The sequence below is a fragment of the Malus domestica genome, chromosome 07 (genome assembly GCF_042453785.1).
Source record: "Malus domestica chromosome 07, GDT2T_hap1".
Taxonomy (NCBI): Eukaryota; Viridiplantae; Streptophyta; class Magnoliopsida; order Rosales; family Rosaceae; genus Malus; species Malus domestica.
Window position 1 is genome coordinate 31,045,704 of NC_091667.1, and position 10,449 is coordinate 31,056,152.

A 10,449-nucleotide genomic window follows, 5' to 3' on the forward strand; every position below is an offset into this window, starting at 1 on the left:
TTCTCACAATTTGGATCCGGATGGGATCCAAATCTTGAAGATTAACTGCTAATGTGCCATTTTAAAATTAGTTAGAGACATAACGAGATAAACTTAAATGCACTTGTTTTCAGTTTGCAAGCACATAAGCATATGTGTAAAGGACCGTTTTATGAAACTGAAGTAGAAAATAGTGTAGGCAAGTGTTACCCTTATTAGGATAAGAGGAATGAGATTATCTCTGGATCTCGGAGTTTAGAGTTAATGGACTGAGTAATTTGGACTGCTCATTTCAAATTTTACAATTCTCATTAGTCTATTATACCAACTTACCTAATGAAAATTAAGGATGGGGATCTCTCTCCCTCTTCCCTCTTTGATCGGTCTGCAGTACATGAGCTTAGGACCACAATATGCGGAGAGGATTTGAATTAAGATACGAGGGTGCTAATGACGCTGAGGTAGTTATTAGTCACGCTTTTCCATAAAGCCAGCCAGCATAACAAAGTTGACCGAACAGTAAAGGATAAGTCAACCTCAATACCCCAGCAAGTTGTCCGAGAAAGATACAGAAATACCAGACTTGTCTGTAATCTAACCTTGAAATTGAACTGTATGCTTTCTTCACCAAGAAAAAAATGGTCCTGTATGCTTTGTAAATAGTAATTTTCAGGTTCAAACTCTTTATCCTCGTCCACCAACTAATAATTTTGAAAACAAGTTTACGTTGATGGTTAAAAAAGCAACGATGAATTCATTTTACGTAATATTTACGTTGTTCATTGATCTTACAGTTCAAACAAGAACACTTAACTAACGATTCGGATAATAGTTATTTGAGTTGGAAATGAGCAAAACATGATCGTAACATACTGAAGTCTCACTATTTGGTCCGTGCAAATTATCTGTTGTTGTTCGAGTATTTAGTAGAAAAAACAAAGAAAGTGACTCAGAGAAGAAGACATGACAAAGATTCTGTGGATTTATGTTTGTTCTTTGTATTGTTTAGCATTACGTATGTACTATGTATGTATTGGATTTGGATGTATGGTTTCTGCGCCAAGGGATTCTAATTAGATCTTTTCCCACTGTCAGAAAACAGATGGGATTCGGATCTTTTAGACGTATGGAGATGGTGTTGTGGTAACTCCACTCCTCCCCACTTTGACCATATTTTTTAAACCACCAGTGTCGGTGTGTTTCAATCCAATCCATGATATTCTAATTGTGAAAGTAGATTTAAATTTGGATGCAAAGACGGATGACGCCGGATTATATTGACTTACGTTTGTTTAATTCTTTTTTAGCATAGTTAATAACTTAACATTAACACATATTTGATCGAACAATCTTCTATCACTAATTCAAGCTATTGAACTCTTTTTAAAGCCACATGAAAACCACTAATCGAAGTTTTCATAGAGCACTGGTTGATGTTTTTTCCTAAATAAAATTTAGTGTTTAAAATAGATAACATGAAAATTATCCTAAAAAATGAAAATCACGATTTAGAAATACAAAAGATGGAACTCACTTTTTATAAATATATAGTTGAGTACTATAGAAAATGAGTGGATGACACATAAGATGAGTGGATGATACATAAAATGAGTAGATAACATTGAAAATAAAAGATATACTAATTATAAAACATAACGATTAGAATACTGAATATTACGTAATATTGAAATCATATCAGTAAATTCTTAATTTTAAAATTGTTGAAGGGAGGAGGTTGGGGTTTTGAATTTATGTCACAAGGTTGAAAAAAAAAGTAATAATGGGGTCATGGTTATTATTGTATCAGCAGCTGCTACAAAATGAATCAAATGACGTAATTCAGCAGCAGTATCCATGCAGATTTCTGAAACCTACAAATTTTCTCTGCACACGGAGAGAGAAGATAATAAATATCCCAAGTCACAGATATATCGTGATCTTCTTTGGGTTTCTACCCTTGATTCGATTCAGTTTTCTCTCTTGGATTTACTAGCAGCATATCTGCATATGCATTTACTTGGCAGCATATCTCTATTGTCTATATATAAATACAAAAATCCGGCCTTCCAGAATCCACATTACATGTTGTTCATACATTTCCCATGAGTTTGTTTTGTTTTATGTTTTACTGTATGAATTGAATCCCCATATGCTAAATTGTTACTGTCAGACTCAGACAAGTCGTTTCGCGTATGGTCTTGTGAAATTAAATCGTGTCTTTTACCGCAACTACGTTTATTACAAGTCTCTTTCTCTCTCTTTTTCTTTCTTTCTTTCTTTTTCTTTCTGCACTTGCGTCTTTGCTTTCATTTGGCTATTATTATTCGAAGTTGGTGGGTGAGAGAGGGAGAGGGTTATTATTTCTAGGGTTTTAAGAAATATGGAATCTTCTTCTTCCTCCTCAAAGGGTTTCATGGCAAATGTGGAGCAACCTCATGTTTTAGCCGTCGATGACAGTCTCGTCGACCGAAAACTGATTGAAAAGCTGCTCACAAATTTGTCTTGCAAAGGTAAGAATCTCTCTGCTCGAATCCTCCACAACCCTCTTCTTTTTTTCTTTTTCTTATTTTGTTCTATATTTTCATGCTAATTTACTTGAAAATAAATGGTAGGGATTTTTACACTCTCATTTTTGCTGAAACGCTATATTGTACTTTTTAATGGTTTAGTGCTTAATATAAAGATTAAGAAGACTTTATCATGGTGAATTAAATTAATAGAAATCTGTTTAATGGAAAACAGTCTATTTTTGCTTGGTAAAATAATACAGTAAAAAAATGATAATTATTACTCCTATTTGGTGCAGTGACAACTGCAGAAAATGGGGCAAGTGCATTGGAGTTTTTGGGCTTGGGAGATCAACACAATAGCTTGGAGAGTAATGTAAGTAACTAATTAGTAATTACCATTAATCCATCGTATTAATTCAACATTTAAGCTTTATACTGAGAAGGGAGAAGGGTCTTGTTCTTACTTGCAGGTCTCAAACTCAAAGGTAAATCTGGTAATAACTGACTATTGTATGCCAGGAATGACAGGCTATGAACTGCTCAAGAAAATCAAGGTTGTGCAGATTTTTTGATAATTTTTTTAGCATTTAATACGGTTAAATATATAATTATGCTTTTTAATTTTCTTACCCTTCTGCAAGCAGGAATCATCAATCATGAAGGAAGTTCCAGTGGTGATTATGTCATCTGAAAACGTACCGACTCGGATTAACAAGTAAATATGAAGTGATTATTATGTGTTATAATTTCCTTTGTATTTTTATTTTTTGTTTATGGTTTTAATTTCTGATTAAAAACAGGTGCTTGGAGGAAGGAGCTCAAATGTTCATGCTAAAGCCACTCAAACAGTCAGACATGAAGAAATTGAGATATCATTTGATGAACTGCAGCAGCTAGAAAAACAATTATCTTTTCCTTTTCTCTGAAGGAAATTGGAAATAGCCTAAGAACTAGTTTACTAAGTTTTTGTATGCAACGTAGCATGGTATGCACTGGAGATTTTGACTATTAGATTTGTTTTAGTTTTCCTCGTCATGACATAGGAATTTCCTTCAATGCTAATTTTTAATTTTTGGGTTTTGTTTTGCTCATAACTTCTTAGACTAAATTGTAGTAATGGTTCCTTAACTTTAACTCAATTAGAGTAATGATTTATGAACTAAAAATTCATTACCATTGATCTCTTAATTCATCAAAACGTGCAGTTATGATTTTTTTTGTCAACTATGTTAAGACTTCCATCAAAATGAATTACTTGTTATGCACATGAAGCTAAATCAATGGGTAAATATGAAAAATCAAATAATAAAAATTGTATTAATGGTCTTTCAACTTTAATTGAACTAGATAATTGGTTTCTCAATTTTAATTGAACTTGAGAATTGATTCCTCAACTTTAAGAAGGGATATTATTATTCTATTGCTTTTTCTTTGATGCTTTTCGTGTTGCTTTAACTTTAGAAAAGAATTTATGCACATTATATATCACTATCACACACCTCGTCTTCGTTTCAACCATTAATTTGAACCAATCAAAAGAAATTCAACGGTTAAAATTAAGACGAGTGTGCAGAAGTAGTAATCACTTGCCAAGTCATGCAAGTTCCTTTTTTATTTGATAGGAATGTCATGCAAGTTCCTAAAATGACTATATACACAAATTGTATATAATAATTAAAGGGAAAAGAAAAATGGACGGTTAGATTAATCTAAGTTCAATGAACTATATCATTCTTGGATAATTTGCTTCTTCAATTTGAAGAGAAAAAGCTAAAGAACCATTAGATGTACAATCAAAATCAATCATGTTCAAATCAAAACTCCTAACTGCAACAACATCTAAATTGATGGAATTTGGATTTTTGTATACTTTTGACATATGCTAAATCCCAAACTTTCTATATATCAAAATGCGTTCTTCTCCCCAAGGACCCCAACCCTTCATCTTCTGCAGGATAACAGGGAAAACATCGCGATTCACTTCCTCATCGGAGAAAGGGCCTCGAAAGTAAACCTCGGATACGCGCAATAACCCGTGTATGCTTTTGTCCAACCCTTGATCTTTTCCTTGACATGTATATTTATTTACACAAGGATCTGGGACGTACTAAATAAAAAAATATGCAGCAAAACCTCAAACATTTCCACCAGTCACACACAATTGAGGTCATGAAAACTCATGGAAATGTCTGTGGTGGTGATGGTGGTGGTGGCGGTGGCGGCACTCATCCAATCCAAAGCACTGCATGACAGGAAAACATGTCACGAACACGCATCTCCCTATCCCTCTAAATATCGAGGACACTGCAATACAACGGCACGTCCTCTTTGGATTTCGTGGGCTCTTCTTTCTTCCGTTGTTAGAGTGATCATGTCCATCACAACGAGCACCGCGACGTTGATGCTTTCCCATCACCAACTAGCAGTCACCTATAAAAAAAGATCCATAATTCATGCATATATATCCAAAAACTGACGACCCAATTGCTTAAAAACAGAAAACCAAATCAAAGTTCATAGCTTTTTTCAAATTTTGTTTTCGCATACCTTGAGAAACTCTTGGTGTCGGTGATGGGGAGCTTCAATTCTCTCTTGGTTTGACAAGAGAGGAGAGAGGGAGATAGAGAGAGAGAGAGGAAGATAGAGAGAGGAAAAAGATTTAATCACAACATGTTTAGCACTGCAATTAGATTTAGAAGGTCTTGAAATGGAAGCTGCTCAAAGTTAAAGGATGGATTTAATTAATTAATTAATATTTTTAATTATGGATGGATGTGATTAATTAGAAGCCAAAAGAATATGCTGTTTTGATATTTGTACAAGAAGGTGCCGACTTCTTCTTGCGCGTTGCATGCGTGGTTGGCATTCCTCAATCTTTTGCTATTAATTTTAGCAAATTGGTGATTTTCCATTAAAATTGGAATACTATTACAGCAAACACTTTCTGGGGGAAGAAATCAACTGGAGAATGGTAAATGCTCTGTCGAGTCAAACATCCTTATTGGACTAAAGTGTTTGGAAGTCTAAATTAAGAAACTACATTTGTATTCTATGGCGACAGACTGTTATGGTTTTCAGACGTTAGGTGTCATTAGGTGCAAAAGGAAACTCAGGAAAGATAAAGTTAGAAATTAATTAATTTTTTTTTAAATTTTATTATTGTTAAGGGGAGGTGGAAGAGTTAAAAACTTCTACAATATTTAGGGGAGAGAGAGTTTCTAACCCGGGACGCATAGGTGGAAATCCAACACCCTGTCTACCCTATTCATTATGCAGAGAGATTGTTAAGGTCTTACCACATTAGGTGCAAAACGAAACTCAGGGGGTTAAGCTAGAGATTAAAAAAAAATTTAATTTTTTTATTATTATTAAGAGGAATGAGAAAGATTTGAAACTAGTACAATAATTTAAGAGATGAGGGAGTTTTGAACTCAGGACGCATGAGTGGAAACTCAACATCCTGTCCACTATGGAGAGAAAATGTTTAGATCTTACCACATTAGGTCTCATTAGGTGCAAAAGGAAACTCAGGAAAGATTAAGTTAGAGATTAAACAATTTTTTGAATTTTTACCATTATTAAGGGGAGGGAGAAGGATTTGAAACTATTACAATAATTTAAGGGAGGAGAACAGATGCGTGGAAACCACAATCTATCCACTAGGATACTAGACCATATACAAGTTAGAGGCTAAACATGATAAAGGAAGGTGTGTATGAGAAATAAATTCACTTTGAGGTTTATAATTAAGGTTAATTGTAATATTGGTCCCTAAATTAATAATCGAGATTCATTTAAGTTGTTAATGCTCAAAATTTGCAAGTTAAGAAATTAAGATAATAAGCTCTTAAAAGGTTCTAAGAATGGAATGAAATGATTTGGACTCAGAGATATAAGTGGTTCACTCCTCGAAACTATGCTATGTCTATTGTGTAACTTGGATTTTTATTGATATCAAGACTAAAATAGCGCTCGGCAAATACGAACATACTCTCTCCCTTTTAGTTGTTCAACCCCCGTTTAGGAGGCCTCACTCCTTTATTTAGGCCTTCAATGAACCCCTTCATCTCAAGCCACCCCACTTGACATTTAATGTGCCACCTACGTAGCCTAGGTTGTTGGCAACATTTCTCTCACATAGTTTTTGACATTCAGTAGTAAAGTGACAGACGCTCAGTTTGGATAGAGTGTCATGTTAGAATAGTACGAATTAAGCACATGCTTGGCCTCGGTTATCCAATCTCATCGACCTGAGCATCATTTTGACAGCCTTTATGTCTTATCCTAAGCTTCTCTGCCACTGAAAGGTGGTCGTCAAGTGACATGAGTTAGGAATTCGTGTCTTAAAGTTGTTAGTCTACCCACGCGCTTGTTGTGATTGTATTCCTTCTTGCGTTCCCTAGTCGGCTAAGTTTAGGGACGGTCGACCATTGCACTTGAGCTTGTTCTCATTTTCACGTTCACTCCAAAGATTGTTACTAATGAATAACACATCACACCCCTCCCTAACCACCACAAACCCTAATCCTCCGCTCCCACCCTCAATCCGCACCCACCTGTCTCCTCAGTTCACCTCATATCTCCGCCACACCTCAAAACGACCTAAAACCCCATTTTGCCCTTTGAAAAGACGGAACATTCCAAAAATACAGTTTATCCGCTAATAATAATATAATAAAAAGAAAAAGAGGACTGCGGATATCTTTCACTCTCTCCGCGTAACAATGGCGGCGCTGTTAGAGCCACCACCGCCGTTTCTGAACCAGCTCCTTCCTCCCAACTCAACCTCCACACGTCCCCTTCCGTACAATCTCAGACTCGGAAGACCAACAAACTCTCCTAACCACCCCACACTCCTCGCCGCCACAACTCCTTGTTGCTCTGCCGCCACTTCCGAACAACCCATACCCCAATTACCCGACCCGGTTCCGGAGACAGCTTTGGTGCGGACCAGGGACCGGCGCCGGGCGGTCCGGTTGGCCTGGGAGAAGCTGGTCCGGTGGTCCAGGACCTGGCGCTCCAAGACCAAGACCGATGTTCTTGAACGCACTAACAAGGTGTGCCTGCCCTTTTCCCCCAGTTTTTGCATTTTGCTTCCCAGAATTGCAAAAGCTTCTATTTTTCACTATATATTGAAAGTGCTTCTGGGTTAGAAGCACTTCTTTCAGGAAGCCTTTCAAATGCCTTTTTAGAAAGCACCTGACTTTTTATTAGGAATTTCGCGAAAGTGCTTTCTAGAGAAGCATTTCATAAACGCACACTTAGTATTGGAACTGTGAATTTTTAGGTGGTGGTGCTTGGAGGTGGGTCTTTCGCTACGGCAATGGCCTCCCATGTTGCAAATAGAAAATCCCAGATGGAAGTTAGCATACTGGTTCGTGATGCTCAAGTTTGCCAATCGATTAACAGCAACCAGTGTAATCGGTAAGACATTTACATCCGCCATTAACTTTTATGCATATGTCTTATGGAGCTGTAATTTCTTCTGAAATGTAATTGGTTTTTGCTTCTTTTTCACATAGTAAGTACTTTCCAGAACACAAGCTGCCAGAAAATGTAATTGCAACAACTGATGCCAAAGCTGCTTTGCTGGGTGCCGATTATTGCTTTCATGCAGTCCCTGTGCAGGTTTTTCAGCCACCATTCTTATTCTAGTATTGTATTAACTAACCTAGGGCATGTTTAGAGGTTAAAAGCACTTTTTGGCAACCAGAAGCGCTTCTAATTATGTTTGGCAGAAAAACCTAAAATTGCTTATAGGTCGTACAAGTGCACTTCCAAGTGTGTAGTCCCAAATGGGCCCTTCAAGATTTTTCCAATCGATATCTGTATCCGTATGAATCCTAGTGCACAGTAGGTTAGATTATGCTCTTACCTATCAGAAAATGGAAGATTGGTATGAGGCAGGTACCTGAGTCATTGTCTGAAATGATATCGCAGTTCAGCTCAGCGTTTCTTGAAGGGATTGCAGAACATGTTTATCCAGGCTTGCCGTTCATATCAGTCAGCAAGGGTTTAGAGCTCAATACGCTGAGGACCATGTCTCAGATCATTCCTCAAGCATTGAAGAATCCCCGGCAACCTTTCATCGCACTATCAGGGCCTTCTTTTGCGCTGGAGCTGATGAATAAATTACCAACAGGTATGTGGAAAAATGAAACAACAATGTTGAATCAACGTTCTGCTAAATCATGTTTTAAAGGTACTAATCATGTTTTGCTCCTTTTTTGCTTTTGTAGCAATGGTCGTAGCGTCGAAGGACAAAAAATTGGCAAATGCAGCTCAGCAGCTTCTGGCTTGTGACTATTTGAGAATCAGCACTTCAAGGTTGTGGATTTATAGCTATATCAAGGACAATTAAGTTCTGTCTATGTATATAATTTGGTCTTGAAATGCCCTTGTTAGCTTGGATATCCACACGTTTCAAATTTCACCGAGCATGAATTGTCATCGTATTCAAATACTCATAGATTTAAGTGGACGGACCCAGCTCATAATCTCTGATAAATTCCAGCGATGTCGTAGGGGTAGAAGTTGCAGGTGCTCTCAAGAATGTGCTCGCAATAGCTGCAGGGATTGTGGACGGGATGAATCTTGGTAATAATTGCAAGACAGCTCTTGTTGCACAAGGATGCTCTGAGATACGGTGGCTGGCAATGAAGGTAAACTTACTTTGACAATAGGTGTGTTTTTGTGTAATCCCAGGTGGTTGTACAAATGAAACATTTGTTTGCTTTTAGCTGCTGTTGTCTGACTGCTTTTCCCTCCAATTTATCTCCTGAAGATGGGGGCGAAGCCGGCAACAATCACCGGTCTATCAGGAATTGGGGACATCATGCTTACATGTTTTGTGAACCTTTCCAGAAACAGAACAGTTGGGGTTCGTCTTGGATCGGGGGAGCAACTCGACGATATACTGAGTTCTATGAATCAGGTGCTTAAGCTTAATAATGTTCGGAACAACTCAGAATTTGAAATTTAGCTCATTGATATGGTAATGCTGTGTTGGTTTACTAGGTGGCAGAGGGTGTGTCAACAGCAGGAGCTGTGATTGCACTAGCGCAGAAGTATAAGGTGAAGATGCCGGTTTTGACAGCGGTAGCTCGGATTATTGACAACGAACTGACCCCGAAGAAAGCTGTTCTTGAGCTGATGAGCCTCCCTCAGGTCCTTGTCTACTCCCTCCCTTCCCCCATTGCATAAGATAACAAGAAAATAACTTGTGGGTTTTGGTGGTTGATTAGGGTTTTAAATTTCCAATTGTAGGTTGAAGAGGTCTGAATTGCTGCAGAGGTTTTACATTCAACAGGATTCATCTCATCATATAATCAGATTAATCCTCTGGGTTCATGTCTCCTCCGAAATTCCAATGGGAGATCGATTTGTGAAACGATCCAAATTTTTTTTTGAAATTAAGGAATTTAAAAGAAAGTTATTAATCTCGTCGATCATCTTCTTTCGTATCGATTTCCAGATTGGTAAGATATTACGAGTTAAATTCAGAATTGATTTGTTGCATCTCACAAGTTTTAGCTTCCGTTGACGTTGGCTGGTTATCGCCCGCCGATCCGGTCGCTTGAGCCGGAACGATCGAGTTGGTCGTCTGTTTGAGGCGGTACCATCTGGTCAGCGGTCAGACCCGGTTCGCCCATCAGACCCGGTTCGTCTAATCTGACCGGGACCGTCCTGTCCGACCCGGTTCGCCTGGTTCAGCGAAGCAGCAGAAACGGTTCGACCCGGCACATCTGGTTCGAACCGGTTCAGCTTGTCCGATCCCGTCCAGCGAAGCAACAGGAACGGTCCGACATCTGGTTCGAACCGGTTCAGCTTGTCCGATCCCGTCCAGCGAATCAACAGAAACGGTCCGACCGGTCCAGCGATGCAACAAAAAGGGTCCGACTAGGTCCAGCCGGTCCGACCAGGTCCAGCCGGTCCGACCAGGTCCAGCCGGTCCGACCAG

At 38.3% G+C, this 10,449-nt stretch overlaps 2 protein-coding genes and 1 long non-coding RNA gene across 4 annotated transcripts; 2 read left to right on the forward strand and 1 right to left on the reverse strand.

The window, feature by feature from the left end:
• Window positions 1-1,827: 1,827 nt before the first annotated feature.
• LOC103432926 (two-component response regulator ARR17) lies at window positions 1,828-3,569 on the forward strand. The gene is made up of 5 exons (XM_008371153.4): window positions 1,828-2,489; window positions 2,786-2,862; window positions 2,960-3,043; window positions 3,134-3,204; window positions 3,290-3,569. The coding sequence occupies exons 1-5, from the start codon at window positions 2,360-2,362 to the stop codon at window positions 3,384-3,386; spliced, it is 459 nt and encodes a 152-aa protein (XP_008369375.1). The 5' UTR covers window positions 1,828-2,359; the 3' UTR covers window positions 3,387-3,569.
• A 624-nt stretch (window positions 3,570-4,193) lies between these two features.
• Window positions 4,194-5,326, reverse strand: LOC103432927 (uncharacterized). The gene is made up of 2 exons (XR_529053.4): window positions 5,037-5,326; window positions 4,194-4,919 (listed from the first exon to the last, which is right to left on the reverse strand). It is a non-coding gene; the product is annotated as an uncharacterized lncRNA (long non-coding RNA).
• A 1,607-nt stretch (window positions 5,327-6,933) lies between these two features.
• LOC103432928 (glycerol-3-phosphate dehydrogenase [NAD(+)] 2, chloroplastic) lies at window positions 6,934-9,931 on the forward strand. Of its 2 annotated transcripts, none has more exons than XR_529054.4 (9): window positions 6,934-7,546; window positions 7,777-7,913; window positions 8,012-8,117; window positions 8,430-8,631; window positions 8,729-8,816; window positions 9,004-9,151; window positions 9,354-9,423; window positions 9,507-9,656; window positions 9,756-9,931. XR_529054.4 is itself a non-coding variant. In XM_008371155.4 (9 exons), exons 1-9 carry the CDS (start codon window positions 7,214-7,216, stop codon window positions 9,768-9,770), a joined length of 1,329 nt encoding a protein of 442 aa, XP_008369377.1. In that variant the 5' UTR covers window positions 6,934-7,213; the 3' UTR covers window positions 9,771-9,931. The 2 variants fall into 2 exon arrangements, 1 of the variants encoding a protein (XP_008369377.1); XM_008371155.4 differs by having other exon boundaries at window positions 9,274-9,423.
• Window positions 9,932-10,449: the final 518 nt, after the last annotated feature.